Source organism: Oryctolagus cuniculus, chromosome 2, assembly GCF_964237555.1.
Source record: "Oryctolagus cuniculus chromosome 2, mOryCun1.1, whole genome shotgun sequence".
NCBI lineage: Eukaryota > Metazoa > Chordata > Mammalia > Lagomorpha > Leporidae > Oryctolagus > Oryctolagus cuniculus.
The window spans coordinates 75,054,662-75,076,439 of record NC_091433.1 but is presented as its reverse complement, the minus strand read 5'-3'; the positions used below and the strand labels follow the sequence as shown (position 1 = coordinate 75,076,439).

Sequence of the window (21,778 nt, the reverse complement as noted above, 5' to 3'; positions counted from 1 at the left end):
GGTAAAGCCGCCACCTGCAGTGCCAGAATCCCATATGGGTGCCACTTCATGTCCCAGCTGCTCCACTTCTTTTTTTTATTTTTAATTTTTTTTTTATTTTTTGACAGGCAGAGTGGACAGTGAGAGAGAGAGAGACAGAGAGAAAGGTCTTCCTTTGCCATTGGTTCACCCTCCAATGGCTGCCATGACTGGCGCGCCGCGCTGATCCGATGGCAGGAGCCAGGTACTTCTCCTGGTCTCCCATGGGGTGAAGGGCCCAAGCACTTGGGCCATCCTTCACTGTACTCCCTGGCCACAGCAGAGAGCTGGCCTGGAGGAGGGGCAACCGGGACAGAATCCGGAGCCCCGACCGGGACTAGAACCCGGTGTGCTGGCGCCGCAAGATGGAGGATTAGCCTAGTGAGCAAGGCGCAGGCCTGCTCCACTTCTGATCCAGCTCTCTGCTATGGCTGGGAAAGCAGTGGAAGATGGTCCAAGTCCTTGGGTCCCTGCACCCACATGGGAGACCCGGAGGAAGCTCCTGGCTTCAGATAAGCTCAGTTCTGGCTATTGTGGCCGTTTGGAGAGTGAACCAACAGATGGAAGACCTCACTATGCCTCTGCCTTTCTGTAACTCTGCCTTTCAAATAATAAATAAGTAAATCTTTAGAGAGAGAGAAAGAGAGGGAGAGAACAGGGTGGGAACAAAAAGGGTTAAGCAAGAATGAAAAGGGGAGAAAAAAACAAAAAAGGGCAATCAGCACAATAAGGAAAAAGAACATTTCAGAAGGGGGTGCAAGTGGAAAATTACTGAAAATAGTTTGGCAATATGGGGTGGGAAATGTACATTTTGTCATTTAGCAACATTGTGTTTTTTTGAACAAAAACTTTGCATGGGTACTGGGATCACCTTGGAGACACAGCCCAGTGTAGATAACGGTTTGTCCAACTCTGCACTATATTTGGACAAATCTGTGGGAGTTCATATTTCACAGCAGCTTATAGACATACATTTGGAGATAATTCAGGTTCATTTTCAGACCACTGCAACAAAGCAAATATTGCAATAGATCAAGTCACACAATTGTTTTTTTGCTTTCAAGTGAATATAAAAGTTATGTTTTCACTATATTTTAGTCTATTGAGTATGCAATAGCATTATGTTTGAAAAAACAATTTATACCTTAATTAGATATATGACTAAAATGCTAATTTTTAAAAAATATTTATTTATTTATTTATTTGAAAGAGTTACACAGAGAGAGGAACACAGAGAGAGGAGAGGCAGAGAGAGAGACAGAGGTCTTCCATCTGCTGGTTCACTCCCCAGTTGGCTGCAAAGGCCAGAGCTGCACCAATCCAAAGCCAGGAGCCAGGAGCTTCTTCCAGGTCTCCCACGTGGGTGCAGGGGCCCAAAGACTTGGGCCATCTTCTACTGCTTTTCCAGGCCATAGCAGAGAACTGGGTCAGAAGTGGAGCAGCCAGGTCCTGAACCTGCACCCATATAGGATGCTGGTGCTTCAGGCCACGGCATTCACCCGCTGCACCACAGCGCTGCCCCTAAGTATTTTTTATAGTCTACAGTGAATCCTCATCTTTTCGCTAGTGGAAGGTCCTCTTTGATTTTGATGGCTGCTCACTGCTCAGGGTGCTGGTTGCTGGTGTCTGAGGTTGCTGTGGGAATCTCTTAAAATTAGACAACAATGAAGATTGGATTTCTCTGTAGCATGAGCTGTTCTGTATTTTACCAAAAAAGTAGAAATTCTTTCAAAATTGGAGTCGGTCCTTTTGAACCATGCTGCCTTAACAATTAAAAGTGTCAAATATTTTGACTGCTCTGTTGTCAATTCAATAATACTTACAGTATCTTCCACAGGAATAGATTCTATGTCAAAAAAAGTTTCTTTGCTCATCTTTAATAAGCAGCTCCCCATTCTTATTAAAGTTTTAGCATAAGAATGCTGTAATGCAGTCACATCTTTAAGGACCACTTCTAATTTCTTGTTTGGTTCCATATCTGCAGTTACTTCCTCTACTTGTCTTGTACCCCTCAAAGTCATCAATGAAGTTAGATTCAACTTCTTCCAAACTCAGCGTTAATGTTCTTATTGTGACCTCCTCCCATAACTCATAAATGTCCTTTTTTTCTTGTTATGTTTTAAAGATTTATTTATTTTTCAAAGAGAGAGTTACAGAGAGAGAGATCTTGCATCCTCTGGTCACTCCCCAAATGGCCACAACAGCCAAGGATGTACTATCCAGCTCTCCAACATGGGTGCAGGGGCCTAAGGCCATGGGGGCTCCTTCTGTTGCTTTCCCAGATGCATCAGCAGAAAGCCTGATCTGAAGTGGAGCACTGGTGGCTTGAATCAGTACTCATACAGGATGCCAGTGTTACAGGCAGGGGATTTTCCTATATGCCACAACATCAGGCCCACAAATGATCTTAAATGGTATTTAGCATGGTGGATCCTTTCCAGAAGGTTTTCAAGTTTTTTTGCCTAAGTCCATTGGAGGACTACAGCCATAGATATATGTATTTCTTAAGCAATGAGGCTTTAATGTAAAATTTATTCCATGATCCATGACTTGCAGAATAGATATTGTGTTAGCAGCCCGTGAGAAGAACACTAATTGTGTTGAACAGTTCCATCATAGTTGTTGGGTGATCAGGTGCATTGACAATATGTAGCAAAATTTTGAAAAGCATCTTTAATTTCTGAGTAGTAGGTCTCAATTGTGAGCCTAATAATATTTAATAAATCATAATATAAACAGATGCATTATCATCCAGGCTTTGTTCATGTTTCTAGACCATGGGTATAGTAAATCTTAAGGCCTCTAGAATTTACAGAATGGTAAATAAACATTAGCTTCCACTTAGTCATTAGCCGCATTAGGCTAGCATAAACATCAACCTCTTCTTTGAAGCTCTGAGGCCAGAAACTGACTTCTCTTAGTTTGAGTGTCCTACATGACATTGTCTTCCAATATAAGGCTACTTCATCCATATAAAAAATCCATTGCTTGGTGTAGCTGCCTTCATCAATGATCTTTGCTTATCTTCTGAATAACTTTTTTTTTTTTTTTTTTTAAAAAAGGCAGAGTTACAGAGAGGCAGAGGCAGAGGAAGAGAGAGAGAGAGCTCTTCCATCTGCTGGTTTAATCCCCAAGATGGCCCCAACATGGCCACAATGGCCAGAGCTGTGCCGATCCGAATGCAGGAGCCAGGAGCTTCTTCTGGGTCTCCCACTCGGGTGCAGGGGTCCAAGGACTTGAGCCATCTTCTACTGCTTTCCCAGGCCATGGCAGAGAGCTGGATCAGAAGTGGAGCAGCCGGGACTCAAACTGGTACCCATATGGGATAGCAGCACTGCAGGCAGTGGCTTTAAGTGCTGCACCACAGCGCCAGCCTGTCTTCTGAATAACTTGTGGCAGGGCCTTGCTCTGAAATAGGCTGTGTTCTCAGGGAATGTTGTGGCTGGTTTGATCTTTTATTCAGACCTGCAAAGTTTTGCCTTATCAGCAGTAAGACCGTTTCACTTTCTTATCACTTGTATGTTCACAGGAGTCCCACTGCTAATTTGCTCCAAGAACTCATCCTGTTCATTCATAGCTTGACTATCTGGTTGGTGCAAGAGGCCCTGCTGTCAGCTGATCTTGGCTTTTGGCATGCCTAACTCACTAAGCTTAATCATTTCTAGTTTTTGACTTAAAATGAGAAATGTGTGATTCTTCATTTTAACACTTAAGAAGTCACCGTAGGACTATTAACTGGCCTAATTTCAATGTGGTTGTGTCTCTGAGAATAGGCAGGCCTGAGGAGAGGAGGAGAGACAGGAAATGGCTGGTCAATGGAGCAGTCAGAACATAAACTTTATTGATGTAGATCATCATCTCATATGGGCATGGGTTGTGGTACCCCTAAATATTTATTGTAGTAACATCAGAGATCACTGGTGCTGGCGTTATGGAGTAGCAAACAAAGCTGCCACCTGTGACACTGGCAGCTGGTACAGGTGCGGGATCATGTCTTGGTTGCTCTTTTTCTAATCCATCTCCCTGCTGATGGCCTGGAAATGCAGTGGAAGATGACCCAAGTGTTTGGGCCCCTTTCACCCATGTAGGAGACCCAAATCAAGCTCCTGGTGTCAGCCTGGCCTAGAGCTTGCTGTTGTGGCCATTTGTACACAGTGTACCAGCAAACAGAAGATCGATCTCTCTCTGTAGTTCTTTCAAATAAATCAATATTTTTTAAAAAAAGATCACTGATCACAGATCACCATAACAGATATAATAATGGAAAAGTTTGAAATATTTTGAGAATTACCAATATGTGACGTGAAGTGAGCATACATGCTAGAAAAAATTGTGCTGATGTGTTGCTGTAGATTCGTTCTGAGAGGAGGAGCATGGTGGGGGCAAGAGACGTGGAGTCAGGAGTTGGGTGAAAGCAGACCAGAGGTGAGCAGCATGCAGACTTGTTTATTTCAGTTGGTACAGCAGCTTATATAGCTGAGGCAGCCAGTTCAGTCAAGGAGTGGTTTATGCCCTAACCAATCACAGCCCGTTGCCAGGCAGGCTCCATTGCCAGGTGGTTTCCCAGGGGGTTTTGTAGCCATTCCTGAGTAAATGATGCTCACTTGCCAGTGGCCATCTTGGCATGGCCTTCTCATTCCACCACACTGATGCACCTTTTCCATGAAGGACTGCCAAAGCATTCAATTTGTAAAAGATGCAGTATCTGTGAAGCATAATAAAGCGATGCACATTAAAACAAGTATGTATTTACTGAAAAAAAGTTGTTCAAGGTGGGTGAGCCTATTTGCTCTCTTACCAGTAACATAACACAATATAATTTTATCCTATTTTTGGTGGGCAGGGCTTGAATGTCTTATTGACCCACTAATCACTCTTCTTTGCAATAGAATAATATAAATTATAAATGTACATATACATATAATATACATATAAATATGTAAATTGAAATCTGATTTAAACATCTTGTGACTATAAAGCTTTATTACAATTTACTTTTTGGACTGACTTATCATTACAGTTATTAGCAGTATCCAATGGATCAAAATAACATATTTTGACTGTGTTTAATATTATTAAACATGAAAAAGGAAAATTACATTGAAAAGCATTACTTATAGAATAATTATAGATTTCGATTAGTGTAAGTATCTGTGGGAAATGTTACTTATTGATAGAATTATAATATTCAGCATCACTTTATTCCTGTTTGAAATTTTTATTTAAGTGCTGATAAGCTGCATTCAAAATTATAAATAGAATTTACATCTTAATGAAGGAGGATTAGAAAAAGAATACAAGAGCATACTGTCAGGCAGTACAACTGCTGATCCTATAAAAAGCTAACGGTGTGTGTGTTAAGGATAGGGAGTTTGTATTTTAGATATTTTACTTTGAAAGATTAGGAGCTGGCATTTTAGGAGATCTGAGTGTTGACCTGAATAAAGTAACCAGGTACACCATGTAAACATTTATCTAGGTGAAAAGGCTTATAATACAAAGGAAATAGTAAAACGAGGGCTACAGAGCAAGTGTGCACGATATATGTAGGAACACAAGACAGCTGGTATTTCTGGAGCAGAGTAAGAAAGCAGAAGAAAAACAGGACATGAAATTGGGAAGGTAGCCCGATGAAAGGTAATATAAAGTCCTGAGGGCATGGACGGCTGCTTTTTCAGATGAGGACACATAGAATCCTTCGCACTGGTTCATGTGTTAGGAGGATCACTCTGGCTGCTCTACCAAGAATAGAATGCAGGAAGGAAGATTAAGTAGCCCTGGATTATGCTGGTGGAGGGGGATGCTAAGATTTTAAGCAAGTCAAGGAGGATTAACTAATTATGATATATAATGTTATTTCAGTTAACGCTAGTAATAAAATGGGAAAGGGAAAATTCTTAAGACACCGTAGGATGCTGGTAATACAGGTGGCAGCATGCTTTGAGAGAATGAAAATCAAAGGTAGCTCTGAGATGCTGAAAATGGGTAGTGAGAAGAATGGTGGTAGCAATAGTCACAGAAATGAAGAAAAGTTTCAGAGAACGGAGAGGATGATGGATTTTGTCATGCTGAGCAAATGTGATGTTTAACTGATATAAAACAGATAATTACTCTTTAGTAAGACAGAAGTAGAGGCCATATTCACATATCTCAAGGAAAAGCAAGGAGCTGTTCCTTTAGGGGTATTAAACCAAACCAAGTAGGCCACTAGCCTAAGGTTGTTCCTGAAGCTGGACTGCTTATGTGAATACACCTGGACTCGGAAACTTCCCTTGTGATTTGAAAAAACAAGTTAGCCAATCACACACAGCTGGTTACAAGTCTAGGGACCGCCCATCAGCGTGTGCCCACGGCAAATGCCCAGCTGTAGCCAGTTAAGTAATTTCTTTACTTTTCTTTCATGTTCAGCCCTCAGAAAAGCTTCCTGCTTACTGCTAGAAACCGGCTTTCTGAACCTCTTTGATTGTTCAGCTGTGTTCAAACCAACTGTTAAGTTTAATCTGTTTAAAGTTTTTTTTTTTTTAAAAGTAGTGATAATACTGGGAAAATGCTCATAAATCAAAAGCCTGAGATAAATTTATTCACAACTTTCCTTTAAAATGTTGATGTAGCATAGTTAGGCCTTACAGGGCCCGACTCCCATTGTTTTTCTGGGCCTTGATTTCTTTATCTGAAAATTATTGTATTACAAGATATCTGATAACATTATTATGGGAAAAGTGTCTTCATCTGGAGTCCATGAAATTCCAGAGCGTCTGTGAAACCTGTAGTGAAAAAAAATTATAACCCCATTTTTAAAAAATTTTTTAAATTATTTTTTTGACAGGCAGAGTGGACAGTGAGAGAGAGAGAGAGAGAGAGAGAGAGAAAGGTCTTCCTTTGCCGTTGTATAACCCTGTTTCTATCACTACCTCACAAGTGTAAAGGCTGGCAAGAAGCCACTGCATGTAGTATTAGCAGAATTTATGACTTTGTTTCCCATACATATTACAGATTTTTCATATCTCAGAACAATTGTTGAAGGCATTTTGAAATATTGTAATAAGTCCTAAATCAGGACTCCCGTAATTCCAGACCTGCTACTAGATTGCATGGGATGGCAGAATTTATTTGCATCTCTTATCCCACGGAGTTGGTCACCATCTTACAGTTCTAAGCATCTTGGTCCCAACCCCACTGTGAAGTTGAATGATTAGACATTGCCGTCTGGTATCCTTCCAAATACAAGTGTTTGTCTTCCAGCATGAGAAAGGAGGTGACTTGGTTTAATTTTCATAATGCTCTTTCGTTGTAACTGATGCCTTGGTAATCCTATCTCTAATTTCCTGTATTTAAATATGGTATTTTGACCCAGGATCTAGAACTCCATCAAATTACACAACATGAAGCAATCCTGACGTAGAAGAGTAAAAGTGGTATGCATGAAACACTAGAACAGTACCTCTGGGTACTGATGTGTGATGCTGGCACGCATATGGGTAACTCTTGGCGCCCCAAGTGCTCCACCACCCGGGACAGCAGCAAAGATGGCCCAAATGTTTGCAACCCCACCAGCCACGTGGAAGCCCGAGAGGAAGCTCCTGGCTCCACTGAGGCCACTTGGGGAGTGAACCAGCGGATGGAAGATCTGTGTCTCCCTAACTCTGCCTTCCAAATAAAATAAACAAATCTAAAAGTGCCTCTTCTTTATCTGATATTTAATAAGCAGTCGGCTGCTATCGGCGTTCAAATATTCAAGAGAACAGCAATCACATCAATGTGCTTCGCACCTGGGCGCTGCAGTAACCTAACGAGAGTGACCCAACTGTGGGAGGCGAGATGGGCGTCTCGGGCCCCTCCTTTGGGGGCTGCAACAGGAGAAAACCCAGGTGTACCCCCTAAAAGTGCCTCCAAGGGGATGGAGCCAGCTGGTGGCCAGATGGAACCGGTTCTTCTTTATTCCTTAACGCTTCCCTTCCTCATCCGTCCGAGGCTCCAGGTGAAGCGTGGGACTGGCAGGTGCAGCGCCGCCTTCCCCCTCGGCCGCGTGCGAGCCGGCCGCGCGGGGCCGCGGGAGAACTCCCCGCAGCTCGCCCCGCGCCTCGGTTCCCTCGCCACGCCCACTTCCTGCCCCATCCCGCTCCTTTCCAGGTCCCTCTCCCGGTGAACCGGATGCTCTGTCAGTCTCCTCCTCCACGTCCTCGGCCGCCACCCGGGTCCCTCGCGAGGCGGCTGCCACCCCGAGGGCCTAGTCCGGAGGCTCCCAGCGACTGGCCTGGCAAGCGTGAGGCGCGGTAGGAGCTGGGCGCGCACGGCTACCGCGCGTGGAGGAGACACTGCCCTGCGGCGATGGGTGCCAGGGGCGCTCCTTCACGCCGGAGACAGGCGGGGCGGCGGCTGCGGTACCTGCCCACGGGCAGTTTTCCCTTTCTGCTCCTGCTCCTGCTCCTCTGCATCCAGCTCGGGGGAGGACAGAAGAAGAAGGAGGTAGAGCGAGCCCCGTTGGCTTTCCCGCGTGGGGCGGGCCGGGTTGCTAGGCAGCCTCGCCGCGTTGCTAGGCAGCGGGGCGGCGGGGCGTGGGCGATGGCGGCGGCGGGGCGTGAGCCGCGTGGGTGGGAGGCCGCGGGGCGTGGCGGCTGGGCGGCGACCGGGGAGCCGGGTCCTGGCTCCATCAGCTCCCCGCCGGGCGTTGGCTTGACCGTCTCTGACCCCCTCACCTTGCAGACATGGGGCTCCGTGTCCGTGGGCGGCCGGCAGGGTGTGTTGTAAAAATGAAGTCCTTACAGACCTGCAGGAAGCTGTTCCTTATTTTTACTCCGCTTCCTTCGATGTTCATGTAAGGACACAGCATACCATACTGAAAGCCTGTTGTAAGTTATTTGTTTTTATGCGTTTTAAAGCGTTATGTTGCATTCTGTATAATTGTGAGAATGAGGTCAGTATCACGGCAGTTCGTGTCAGAAGTTCGGATCGCCTGATCGCCCTCTTAGTCCGTTAGTAACTTTGAGGGCGGAATTTGAAGTGATTGAGTACATTTAAAGTGCTGGCAAAGTTGTGGATTTCAGTTATCAATAAATGGTGTGACAGCTTTAGAAAAAAAAAAGCTTATTTTGGGAATGTAATCGGGGGTTTTTAATTGTGGGCCATTTTGGTAATACAGTTCCAGATGGTTTTCCTGGTGAGGTTATACACCGACACGTGACTCGAGTGGGAACCAGGGTCAAGGTATTACCAAAATTTTCTTGACAGAGTGAGAAAAGCAGCCTCAGGTGAGAAAAACAGCCTCGGGTGAAAAGCATTTGTTTTCTCTTTAAACAACTCTGAATTCAGTGTCAGCTACTTCGCTTTAGTTTTTTTCTCTTAGTGTATAAAATTCTTGGTGGTGTTCTAGAAAGTGTTAGTTTTTACATTTACAAATAAAAGTTGCAAATAGTTTTCTAGTACTTTTTGTTTCTATGCCATATTCCAAGTGTTGTAGTTTTGATAGTTCATCCGAAAGAAAGGGAGGAGCTTCAAAAGTATTAAGGTGTTTTTTGTTGGGAATTATCAGAGCACCAGGCAGTAAGAAATGAGGAATTAGGAAGATTATTACTACACTAACTGAAGGGAAAAAGGATTTAAAAAGTACATGTTTGTAGCATCTTACCAGCTCCAGTTGCACTATTAATATGTGAAAACCTGTGATAACTTAGCATCATTTTAAATTATGTATTTTTATGAAAATATTTTTTCTAAAAGAAGTTTTTAAAAGTGAAAAATAAAGAATGCCTTGTTGTGGATTGAAGAATGTTTTCCAAAACATTATTTTCCATAAGCAAGAGAGACTAATACTAATATATATGTTAAAGTGGAATAACAAATAGGTACGCCTCTGATATTCTATGAGTATGTCTGTCTCAAATATTGACTAATAATAGTACACAGTTCACACACCGGGAGAAAAACATTCTACGCTGAAAATGATGAGAAATGGTTGGTCATCAGTGTGGTACTTTTCAAGAAGTATTCTAGGGTGGTTTTGATCGGACATGATTTCTTTCTTCCTTGTTAACTCAGCCTGAGGCCCAGGATAAGGTTTAACACCACTGAGCCAGAAAGTATAGCAATTGGAACTTATTATTACTGTAATAAATACTAATGACATATGTTTCATAATAGTTGACATGGCATAAATAAGTGTTTTCCTTCTTTCTCGGCAAGCTATATTAAAGTCTGAAGTTGATTCTAGAATTAATAGATGTTAGTTGCTTTTAAGGAAGTAATAATTCTGACAGCAGTAGTTAACACTTTGGGTTAATCTATTTGATTACTTGAGAAGCAGATCTAGCGAGCAAATGCGAGAGCATGCTCCTGTCTACTGGTTCATCCCCACATGCCTGTGAGCACTAGGAGCTGAGAATTCAATTCAGTTTCTCCCATGTCAGTGAGTGATAGGGACCCAGTTGCTAGAGCCATCACTGCGTGAGCGGGAATCTGGAGTCAGGAGCCAGAGCTGGGTATCCAAACTAGGTACTCCAGTGTGGTTCATGGGAATCCTAACTGCTAGGCCAAACCCCCACCTCTGCCACTGGGATCTGAGTCAGACTGATGGTCCAGTTACAACTCTGCCTCCATTTAAATTTGTGACACTAGCCAAACCACTTAACATTTCAAGATTGTTTGGATTGAATAAAGTGTACAGTGCAGTGCCTCCGACATAGCAAATGATAACCGGTAGCTATTATCACATGTTCTTCATTTAAATGAAAGCATTTAAATTGGATAGCATGAGATTTTGCAATGTGATATTATACTGATTGGGTTTTTGTAAATAAACTTTATAATACGTTATATGGTCTCTGAAGTATATGATCTGTTATTATGAAATAGTGAGGTATCCAGTTTTTAGGTTGCGTAATACTTTCCTTGGAGGGAGTTTTTGCATCACAAAATTGATAGTGTTCCAAGGATTTAAAAAAATTATTTTTGAATCCCTGGAAGTAAATCAGAGAGTGCATGAGGTAACCATAGTTCTTCCCAAGAATCTTACTGGAGGGCCTCCAGGGAAGGATGGCAAACGAGATTCCCGGCAGGAGCATCAGCATCATGGTGCCCTTCATAGACCTCAGGTCCATGTGCAATTCTACCATCTGGGTTTGCCTCACTTTGCTCTACATCACCAAGGTGCTAGTGACCAAAGAGAACAAACTGACCACCAGGGCCAGCTTCACCAGGCCATGGATGGTGTAAACAAGATGGGTCTCATTTTGCGTATGAGTGGGTGAATACCTATACGTGTATGGATATACATACGTGTGTGTGCTGCTTCATGAAAAACATTTTCTTTCATTAAATTAGTTTTGTTACTTCTCTGCTTAAGAATGTGCTCTTAAGAGCCAAAGCTGTGGCGTAGTAGGGTAAACCTCCACTTGCAGCACAGACTTTCCGTATGGGCACTGATTCCTATCCTGCTACCCTATTTCCAATCCCGCTCCCTGCTAATGGCTTGGTGAATCAGTGGAATATGGCCCAAGTGCTTGGGCTCCTGCACCCTTGTGAGAGACCCAAAGGAAGCTCCTAGCTTTGAGTCCACCCACTTCTGACAGTTGTGGCTATTTGGGGAGTGAACCAGTGGATGGAAGGCTTCTCTCTCTGTGTTTCTCTCTGTAACTCTGCCTTTCAAATAAATAAATAAATCTCAAAAAATGTTCTTCATGAGTGAAGAGAATTAAGAAAGCTATTTTAATGAAAGAAAAATGTTTTCATGAAAAAGCATAAAGGTGTATATATACATACACATAGATATCACACCCACTCATACACAAGTGGAGACAGAATGGTAGAAAATATTTGCAAACTATGAAACTGGTAAAGGATTAACATCCACAATCTATGAAGAGCTCAAGAAACTCAACAACAGCAATACAAATAGTCCTTTTACGAAATGAGCACAGGACTTGAACATTTTTCAAAAGAGAAATTCAAGTGGCCATCAGACATAAGAAAAAATCCTCAGGATCACCAGCCATCAGGGAAATCCGAGTCAAAACCACGTTGAGTTAGAATGGCTCTCATACAGAAATCATGAAAATAAATGCTGGTGAGGATGCAGGGAAAAAGGTATCCTAATCCACTGTTGGTGGATGTAAACTACTATTGCCAGTGTGGAAGACAGTATGGGGATACCTTAGAAAGCTGAAAAATAATTTACCATATGACCTAGCAATCCCACTCCTGGGAATTTACCCAAAGGAATTTAATTCAGCATATGATAGAGTTTTCTCTACCATGTTTATTGCAGGTAAATTTGCAATAGGTAAGATGTGGAATCAACCCAGATATCTGATGACTGGATAAAGAAATTATGGTGTGTGTGTGTGTGGGTGTGTGGTGTGGAATACTATTCAGCCATAAAAAATGAACTCCTATCTTTTGCAACAAAATGAATGCAACTAGAAACAGTTATACTCAGTGAGATGAGCCAGTCCCAAAAAGAGAAATACCATATGTTTTCTCTGGTCTCTGATAAATAATAGAATCTCAAAAATGTAATATATAGGAGTGAGATTGACATCTTGAAATCCGATGATTGTTTACAGCCCCTGTCTCTACTATTGAGGAACAGTGTTTTTTTCTTCTGTTTGTTGAACACTTTACTTAGTGTAGGGTTAGTCTTATGGGTATAAAGTAAACTGAAAGTAGATTATTGTAAAAATTTAGAGTGGGAATAAGAGGAAAGAGGAGGAAGGGTAAGAATGTGGGTGGGAGGGAAGGTAGAGTGGGAAGTATCACTGTGTTCCTGTATCTGTATACAATAAATACATGAAATTTGTTTACTTCAAATAAAATGAATATGCTCAAAAGAAATAGTTAAGTAAACATGCACAGAAAGAAAATGGAGATTTTTTTTTAGTCATTTTCTGTAATTACATTGAATACAGTCATTGAAAGCTAATACTTGATTCCTCACTTGTGTTAAGTGATGTAACTTTTTGGGAGCCTTTTGCTTCTTCATAGTACATCATTTGTGTATCTAGTACATCTGATTTATTTTGGCAATTACGGTTTTATATTTAACACTGATCAGTTAATCAGTTAATCAGCCACCTTTAGAATGGTTTTAAGCTACAATGACCTCTTCTGATTTTATAAAATGAACTCAAATTCACTAATGATTTCCAGTAGACGTTGCCATCATAAAAAAACCCTCTCTGCAAATAATGTGATTAGTTCATAGGCTGTGATATGTGGGCAATAATGAATGCACACTATGAAAAATTGAGGGGTTCATAAATATTTCCTAAAAGTTTGCTTAAATGAAACATTTGTATTGGCTCTGACATAACTATGTCATTAATTGTCTTTTTTTTTTTTTTAAGAATTTCTGACAACTCTTTATTTTTAGTGAAATTGCGTTGAGTTTTGGCTGCATATTTCTTTTTTTTTTTCCTTTTTCTAATTTTACGATTTCTTTTTTTTAAAACTTTTATTTAATGAATATAAATTTCCAAAGTACAGAATATGGATTACAATGGCTTCCCCCCCATAATGTCCCTCCCACCCGCAACCCTCCCCTTTCCCACTCCCTCTCCCCTTCCATTCACATCAAGATTCACTTTCGATTCTCTTTATATACAGAAGATCAGTTTAGCATACATTAAGATTTCAACAGTTTGCTCCCACACAGAAACATAAAGTGAAAAATACTGTTTGAGTACTAGTTATAGCATTAAATCTCAATGTACAGCACACTAAGGACAGAGATCCTACATGAGGAGTAAGTGCACAGTGACTCCTGTTGTTGACTTAACCAATTGACACTCTTGTTTATGGCCTCAGTAATCACCCTAGGCTCTTGTCATGAGCTGCCAAGGCTATGGAAGCCCCCTGAGTTCACTGACTCTGATAATTTTTAGACAAGGCCATGGTCAAAGTGGAAGTTCTTTCCTCCCTTCAGATAAAGGTACCTCCTTCTTTGATGACCCATTCTTTCCACTGGGATCTCACTCACAGAGATCTTTCATTTAGGTTTTTTTTTTCCCCCAGAGTGTCTTGGTTTTCCATGCCTGAAATAGTCTCATGGGCTTTTCAGCCGGATCTGCATGCCTTAAGGGCTGATTCTGAGGCCAGAGTGCTGTTTAGGACATCTGCCATTCTTTGGGTCTGCTGTGTATCTCACTTCCCATGTTGGATCATTCTCTCCCTTTTTTTATTATATCAGCTAGTATTTGCAGGCACTATTCTTCTTTATGTGATCCCTTTAGTTCTTAGTCCTATCATTATGATCAATTGTGAACAGAAATTGATCACTGGGACTAGTGAGATGGCATTGGTACATGCCACCTTGATGGGATTGAATTGGAATCCCCTGGTATGTTTCTAACTCTACCGTTTGAGGTAAGTCAGCTTGAGCATGTCCCGAATTGCACATCTCTTTTATATTTAACAGGGATCACTTTTCAGTTAAGTTTCAGCCCTTAAGAATAATTGTGTATTGATTACAGTATTCAACCAAAAGTATTAAGTAGAACAAACAAAAAAATACTAAGAGGGATAACATATTAAGTTGTTAATCAACAGTCAGGGTGAGGGCTGATCAAGTCACCGTTTCTCATAGTGTTCATTTCACTTTAGCAGGCTTCCTTTTTGGTGCTCAGTTGTCACCTATCAGGGAGAACAAGTGGTATTTGTCCCTTTGGGATTGGCTTATTTCACTCAGCATAATGTTTTCCAAATTCCTAACAGGGATCACTTTTCAGTTAAAATTTAAACACCTAAGAATAATTGTGTGTTAATTACAGAGTTCAACCAATGGTACTAGAACAAAAAAAAAATACTAAAATGGATAAAGTATTACATTGTACATCAACCATCAGGACAAGAGCTGATCAAGTCACTGTTTCTCATAGTGTCCATTTCACTTCAACAAGTTTCCCCTTTGGTGCTCAGTTAGTTGTCGCTGATCAGGGAGAACATATGATATTTGTCCCTTTGGGACTGGCTTAATTTCATTCAGCATGATGTTTTCCAAAATCCTCCGTCTTGTTGCAAATGACCGGGTTTCGTTGTTTTTGACTGCTGTATAGTATTCTATAGAGTACATGTCCCATAATTTCTTTATCCAGTCTACTGTTGATGGGCATTTGGATTGGTTCTAGGTCTTAGCTATTGTGAGTTGAGCTGCAATAAACATTAATGTGCAGACAGCTTGTTTGTTTGCCAATTTCATTTCCTTTGGGTAAATTCCAAGGAGTGGGATGACTGGGTTGAATGGTAGGGTTATCTTCAGGTTTCTGAGGAATCTCCAGACTGACTTCCATAGTGGCTTAACCAGTTTGCATTCCCACCAGCAGTGGGTTAGTGTTCCTTTTTCCCCACATCCTCTCCAGCATCTATTGTTGGTAGATTTCTGAATGTGAGCCATTCTAACCGGGGTGAGGTGAAACCTCATTGTGGTTTTGATTTGCATTTCCCTGATTGCTAGTGATCTTGAACATTTTTTCATGTGTCTGTTGGCCATTTGGATTTCCTCTTTTGAAAAATGTCTATTGAGGTCCTTGGCCCATCTCTTGAGTGGGTTGTTTGTTTTGATGTTGTGGAGTTTCTTGATTTCTTTGTAGATTCTGGTTATCAACCCTTTATCAGTTGCATAGTTGGCAAATATATTTTCCCATTCTGTTGGTTGTCTCTTCACTTTCCTGACTGTTTCTTCTGCAGTACAGAAACTTCTCAATTTGATGCAATCCCAAATGTTAATTTTGGCTTTGACTGCCTGTGCTTCTGGGGTGTTTTCCAAGAAGTCATTGCCGGTACCTATATCTTTCAGGTTTTTCCAATGCTCTCTAATAATTTGATGGTGTCAGGTCGTAGATTTAGGTCTTTAATCCATGTTGAGTGAATTTTTGTGTAAGGTGAAAGGTAGGGGTCTTGTTTCATGATTCTGCACGTGGAAATCCAGTTTTCCCAGCACCATTTATTGAATAGACTGTCCTTACTCCAGGGGTTGGGTTTGGATCATTGATCAAATATGAGTTGGCTGTAGATGTTTGGGTTGATTTCTGGTGTTTCAATTCTGTTCCATTGGTCTATCCATCTGTTTCTGTACCAGTACCATGCTGTTTTGATTACAACTGCCCTGTAGTATGTCCTGAAATCTGGTATTGTGATGCCTCCAGCTTTGTTTTTGTTGTACAAAATTGCTTTAGCTATTCGAGGTCTGCTGTGTCTCCATATGAATTTCAGCATCATTTTTTCCAGATCTGAGAAGAAGGTCTTTGGTATCTTGATTGGTATTGCATTGAATGTATAAATTGCTTTTGGGAGAATGGACATTATGATGATATTGATTCTTCCAATCCATGAGCATGGAAGATTTTTCCATTTCTTGGTATCCTCTTCTATTTCTTTCTTTAAGGTTTTGTAATTTTCATCGTAGAGATCCTTAACATCCTTGGTTAAGTTTATTTCAAAGTATTTGATTGTTTTTGTAGCTATTGTGAATGGGATTGATCTTAGAAGTTCTTCCTCAGCCGTGGCATTGCCTGTGTATGCAAAGGCTGTTGATTTTTGTGCATTGATTTTATATCCTGCTACTTTGCCAAACTCTTCTATGAGTTCCAATAGTCTCTTAGTAGAGTTCTTTGGGTCCCTTAAGTAAAGAATCATGTCATCTGCAAAGAGGGATAGTTTGAGTTCTTCCTTCCCAATTTGTATCCCTTTAATTTCTTTTTCTTGCCTCATAGCTCTGGCTAGAACCTCCAGAACTATATTGAATAGCAGTGGTGAGAGTGGGCATCCCTGTCTGGTACCAGATCTCAGTGGAAATGCTTCCAGCTTTTCCCCCTTGAATAGGATGTTGGCCGTGGGTTTTTCATAGTTTGCTTTGATTGTATTGAGGAATGTTCCTTCCATATCCAGTTTGCTTAGAGTTTTCATCATGAAAGGGTGTTGTATTTTATCAAATGCTTTCTCAGCGTCTATTGAGATAATCATATTGTTTTTCTTCTGCAGTCTGTTAATGTGGTGTATCACATTGATTGTTTTGCGCACATTGAAGCATCCCTGCATACCAGGGATAAATCTCACTTGGTCTGGGTAGATGATCTTTCTGATGTGTTGTTGCATAAGAATATTTTACACTGAGATGTACACTTATTTTTAGTGACACAGAAATAGTGAATAGAGACTTTGCTAGTGAATGGTAAAAACATAGAGGATTTAAGTAAACGAGTGTTACACTTAAGCAAACAATTTAAGTGGAAGAAAGTTTGAAACATGGTCCAGCTTTGAGAAATGCGTGGTCATTATGTCAACGCTTATACACAGATGATGCCGATGTCAGGTGGTTGTTGAGGTTATATTATGTATACCATAATCTCTTGAAGATTGCTTGGAAATGACAGGTCTTTATCTAGAATAGCCAAAGCTGCTTCTCAGACTACCAGTTTTGTAGATGATGACAGAAGACGGGATTCCTGTGTCACAGAATCCCATGTTGCTAGTGCATTCAAATGTATTACTCACATTTAATAGAATTTCCAGTGCTTTTGCACTGGTTTCTTGAGCTTAAGTCATCACAGAGTAACATGAAGAAGTCCACATGATGCCCACACATGTGTGGAGAGTTGCACTGCAGGAGAGGAGTGTTGAGCTAAGGGAACCCAAATCTTTAAATGGGCAGTAGGTTTGATTGACTTCCATGATGTAGGGAAGCATTATCTTTATTAAACTTGGGAAAAATTTTAAAAACTAACATTCTCTCTCTCTTTTCTTGGAGTAAGACTTCACAGTTACGCGCTACAGGAACATCATTGGAAGGAAGGTACAGAACAAAGTCAGTACTGCCACTTGCAAACTGTATAGAAACTTCTGAAAGACTCTCCCCATATAAGACACAATTTGTCAGAAAAGAGTATTTTTGGAATATTTTCCTCCACATTACAATAGGCGTGTTCACTACCATTTATTCTGCATGTCAGAGAGAGGGAAAGAGTTGTAGCATGAAACCTGAGCCATCAATGAATCATCTCTTAGCCTTTAGCCTTATTTTCTTTCTCATTAGCACTAAATATTGAGTGTGTTTGGATGTGAGTGTGATCTGCTGTGCCTGAAACAGGTTGGTTACTTCAGTGATCTCTAGGGTTTATTTAGCGTATTAGGCTATTATGATTGCTTGTCGCTCTAAGAACCACTCCTGGACTATCATGCTAACTCTACCAAGATGAACAGTTTACCTTCAGTAAAGTCTAGGAATGACATGCTCCCTAGCTAGGAAACAGAGGGATGATAAACAAATGTGTACATTTGCTGTAGAACTGTGTGTGTCTGAGAACGTGCGTGTTCACACATCTTTGTATTTCTGTTTGACTTTATGCAGTTTTTATTTCTATTAGGCAAGATTTCTGCAGGTTCTTAAATTGGGCACATCTAAAAGGGAACTCTTAATCCTTTCCTCTGCATCTGGTCCATCTGTTTTCTCATTGGTAGTAACAGTTTTATTCTGTTTAGTGCTGTTTTATGGGAAACAAATGTTAACAGTGTAATACATGTTTATAGTTCTGTATTTTGCAGATATTACACAGGAAGATAGACTCCAATTAATCTTGTGGGGAATTTTATTTGGATTTAAGGAGAATGTCTTAAAAAATGATGCCTATTATACATATGTAAAATAAATATAAATATTTAGTATGAGTATTAAAGCTTCAAGATTGTTCAAAATGATAGGCAGTATATATATATGCATTTTCACAGTAGTTGTTATCTCTCTGCCTGCCTCCCTATCTATTTCTATTTAATGATGGGAGAAAAATGTCAATCAAAAGCCTTAGAGTATTTTGAAGAAATCTGTGATAAAAGTCATCATAGACAGAATGTCATCCTGCAAGCATTGATACACTGAAAAAAAGTTAAAGGGGAAAGTTATTCTTCATTGACCTATTTTATTGCTATTAAATTTTTTTATTATATAAAGATACACACCAAGTTTGGCATTTGTGGTTGAAAAGGAAATTTTCTGCCTCCTTGATTCCATCATGAGAACTCAAGTACTTTTAATGGAAAGGGTAGAACAAATTATGGTATTGATTTTTATTAATGGAAATGTTTCATTTAAAAGTATATTGAAAGCTGTTAGATTATTATTGCCAATATGATTTTAGGAACATTTTGCTTTAGTCTTTTCTGCTTAAAAACAAACAGCAATCCATTGGTAACTTAATTCATATAAGTTTTACAGTAAAATTTAAGGTACAAAATTGGCTAAAAGTTATGTTTGCTTAGTATTCATATTAAGTAATAAAGTGAGTGGAATATCTTTTTTTTTTGACAGAGTTAGAAAGAGTCAGAGAGAAAGGTCTTCCTTCCGTTGGTTCACTCCCCAAATGGCTGCTACGGCCGGCGTACTGTGCCGATCCGAAACCAGGAGCCAGGTGCTTCCTCCTGGTCTCCCATGCGGGTGCAGGGCCCAAGCACTTGGACCATCCTCCACTGCCTTCCTGGGCCACAGCAGAGAGTTGGACTGGAAGAGGAGCAACCGGGACAGAATTGGCGCCCTAACCGGGACTAGAACCTGGAGTACCGGCACCACAGGTGGAGGATTAGCCTAGTGAGCCACGGTGCCGGCCGTGAGTGGGATATCTTAATATGACTTACCAAATTTATTCAGTTGGGTAGTTGACCATGAGATGTTAATCGTATTAAGAAAATGAAAACAGGGGCCAGCATTGTGGCTTAAAGGGTAGTACCAGTACCTCCAATGCCTGCATCCCATATGGGTGCTGGTTTGTGGCCTGGATGCTCCATTTCCAATCCAGCTTCCTGCTAATGGCCTGGGAAAGCACTGGAAGATAGCCCAAGTGCTTGGAACCCTGCACCCATGTTGGAGACCTGGATGAAGCTCCTTACTCCTGGCTTTGGCCTGTTTCAGCCCTGGCCATTATAACCCCATGCGGAGTGAACCAGTGGATGGAGGAGCTCTTTCTCTCTGTTCTTTTCTCTCTGTAACTCTTTCAAAGAAAGAAATAAATGAATCTTTAAAAAAATGCAAATTAAGTAATAAGCTAGAATGTTAGTCATTTCACTTGTATTATTGCAGTGGACTGAATTTTCCTTTATAAAATTCATCGATTGCAATCTTAACCCCCACTGGGATGGTATTGGAGTTGGGGACTTTGGAAGGTGCTTGGGTCCTGAGAGAGGAGTCCCCATGAATGTAATAATTACTCCTATGAAACAGACTCCACAGGACTCTGTCTTTCATCCATGTTGATGGTTCAGTCAGTCAGAAAAGTCTTGAACAGAACTTGACCATGCTCCCACCCTGACCTTGAACCTCTAGAACCTTGAAAAATGTCTGTTTCAAACCTTCTAGTTAATTGTAATTTGTTACAGCAATCCAAAGTAAGACCATTCTATGGGAGTACTTTTAAAAAGTTTATGGAAATGGAATTAAAAGATTATTTTGATACAAATAATTTTGAAGTTCATGAATATGTGGCCGTCTTCAAAAAGTTCATGGGAATTACATATTACGAAAAATATATTCAAGGATTTCAAAATTTCAAAACATTTTTCACCAAAATGAAATTATCTTTTAGTTTTTTTTTTTTTTCTTTCATGAACTTTAAGTCCGCTCATATAATCATCACACATCCGTGCACGGTAGTTGTGGTAGACAGTTTTGTTTGCCTAACATTTGTCTTTGCTAAGAGAGCCTTGATTTGATTTATGTATTGGAAGAGGCTAAGATTATGTATTTATTTATTTATTTGCTAGGCAGAGTGATAGAAATGGAGATAACAGAGATAAACATCTCCCATGGGCTGGTTGACGCCCCAAATGGCTTCAGTGTCCAAGATGGGGCCAAGCTTAAGTCAGAAGCCCAGAACTGAATTGGATTTCCCGTGTGGGTGACAGTGGCCCAAGTACTTAGATCATCTTCTGGTGCCTTCCCAGGCGACTTAGCGAGCAGCTGGATCAGAAGCAGAGCTGCCAGAACTTGAACCTGCACTTTGATAAGGGATGCCAGCCTTGCAGGTGGTGGCTTAACCTGCTGTTCTACAATGCCAGCCCAGAAACTGAGACTATTACAAACTTCACTCAGTAATTTTTATTAGACAAATTTCATCATGATTACTTTGACATTTTGTACTTTTTTTTTTTTTTTGGGTTGAACAAGTTTATACAGTTATACGAGGCTTTTGGAAAGCCTTTAAGTTAGAGGAAGGGTACCAGTGGAATCATGGTCTGACACTATCATAATGGCACCGACTGTCCACTTCCCACAAACCACAGGCTTTGATGCAGGAGCATAGCACAGACCATAAGAGAATCATAACTGAAGAATGTGATTTATTTATATTGTATCGCAGAATGTTAGAGCAGGAAAGTCAGATTTCAGTTTAGATAACAAAGCTGGGACTAGAAATGATACCAGGCCCTGACACCAGAGTTTGTATTTCCATTTTCTGTGCTCCGTTACTGAATATGCTGTCAGGAGTCTTACATTTTCCCTATTCCTCATTTTCATAGTATCTTATTACTGCCATTGTTCTTCCTCTGTCTCCATAACTAATCCTTTATGGCATGTATTTTTTAAAATTCAAGAAATGATTAAAGATTTGCCAGAAATAAATTCAGCCTATTAGTACTGCTAAGTCTCAATTGCTTTGAGAATATAATTTATAAATTTAGTGCACCTGTTTCTTTATGAAACTGTTTCAGCAAATCACATTAGATTACATCACCAGTAACGTATGAACTCTGTAATGTAAACGCAGAGTTTGGGATTAAGGATCTGTTA

General features: G+C 40.6%; 1 protein-coding gene across 8 annotated transcripts in view; it reads left to right on the top strand.

Moving 5' to 3' along the window:
• Positions 1-8,120: 8,120 nt before the first annotated feature.
• TUSC3 (tumor suppressor candidate 3) overlaps positions 8,121-21,778 on the top strand; it is a 214,666-nt gene continuing 201,008 nt past the window's right edge. For 3 of the 8 annotated variants that reach the window (XM_070068485.1, XM_070068481.1, XM_070068483.1), the window contains exon 1: positions 8,124-8,484. In XM_070068485.1, coding sequence (XP_069924586.1) covers positions 8,347-8,484 — 138 coding nt within the window. In that variant the 5' untranslated portion in view covers positions 8,124-8,346. Of the gene's footprint in view, positions 8,485-8,614; positions 8,868-21,778 lie in introns of those variants that run through there. The other 5 variants (XM_070068484.1, XM_070068487.1, XM_070068482.1 and 2 more) reach the window with 5 other exon arrangements.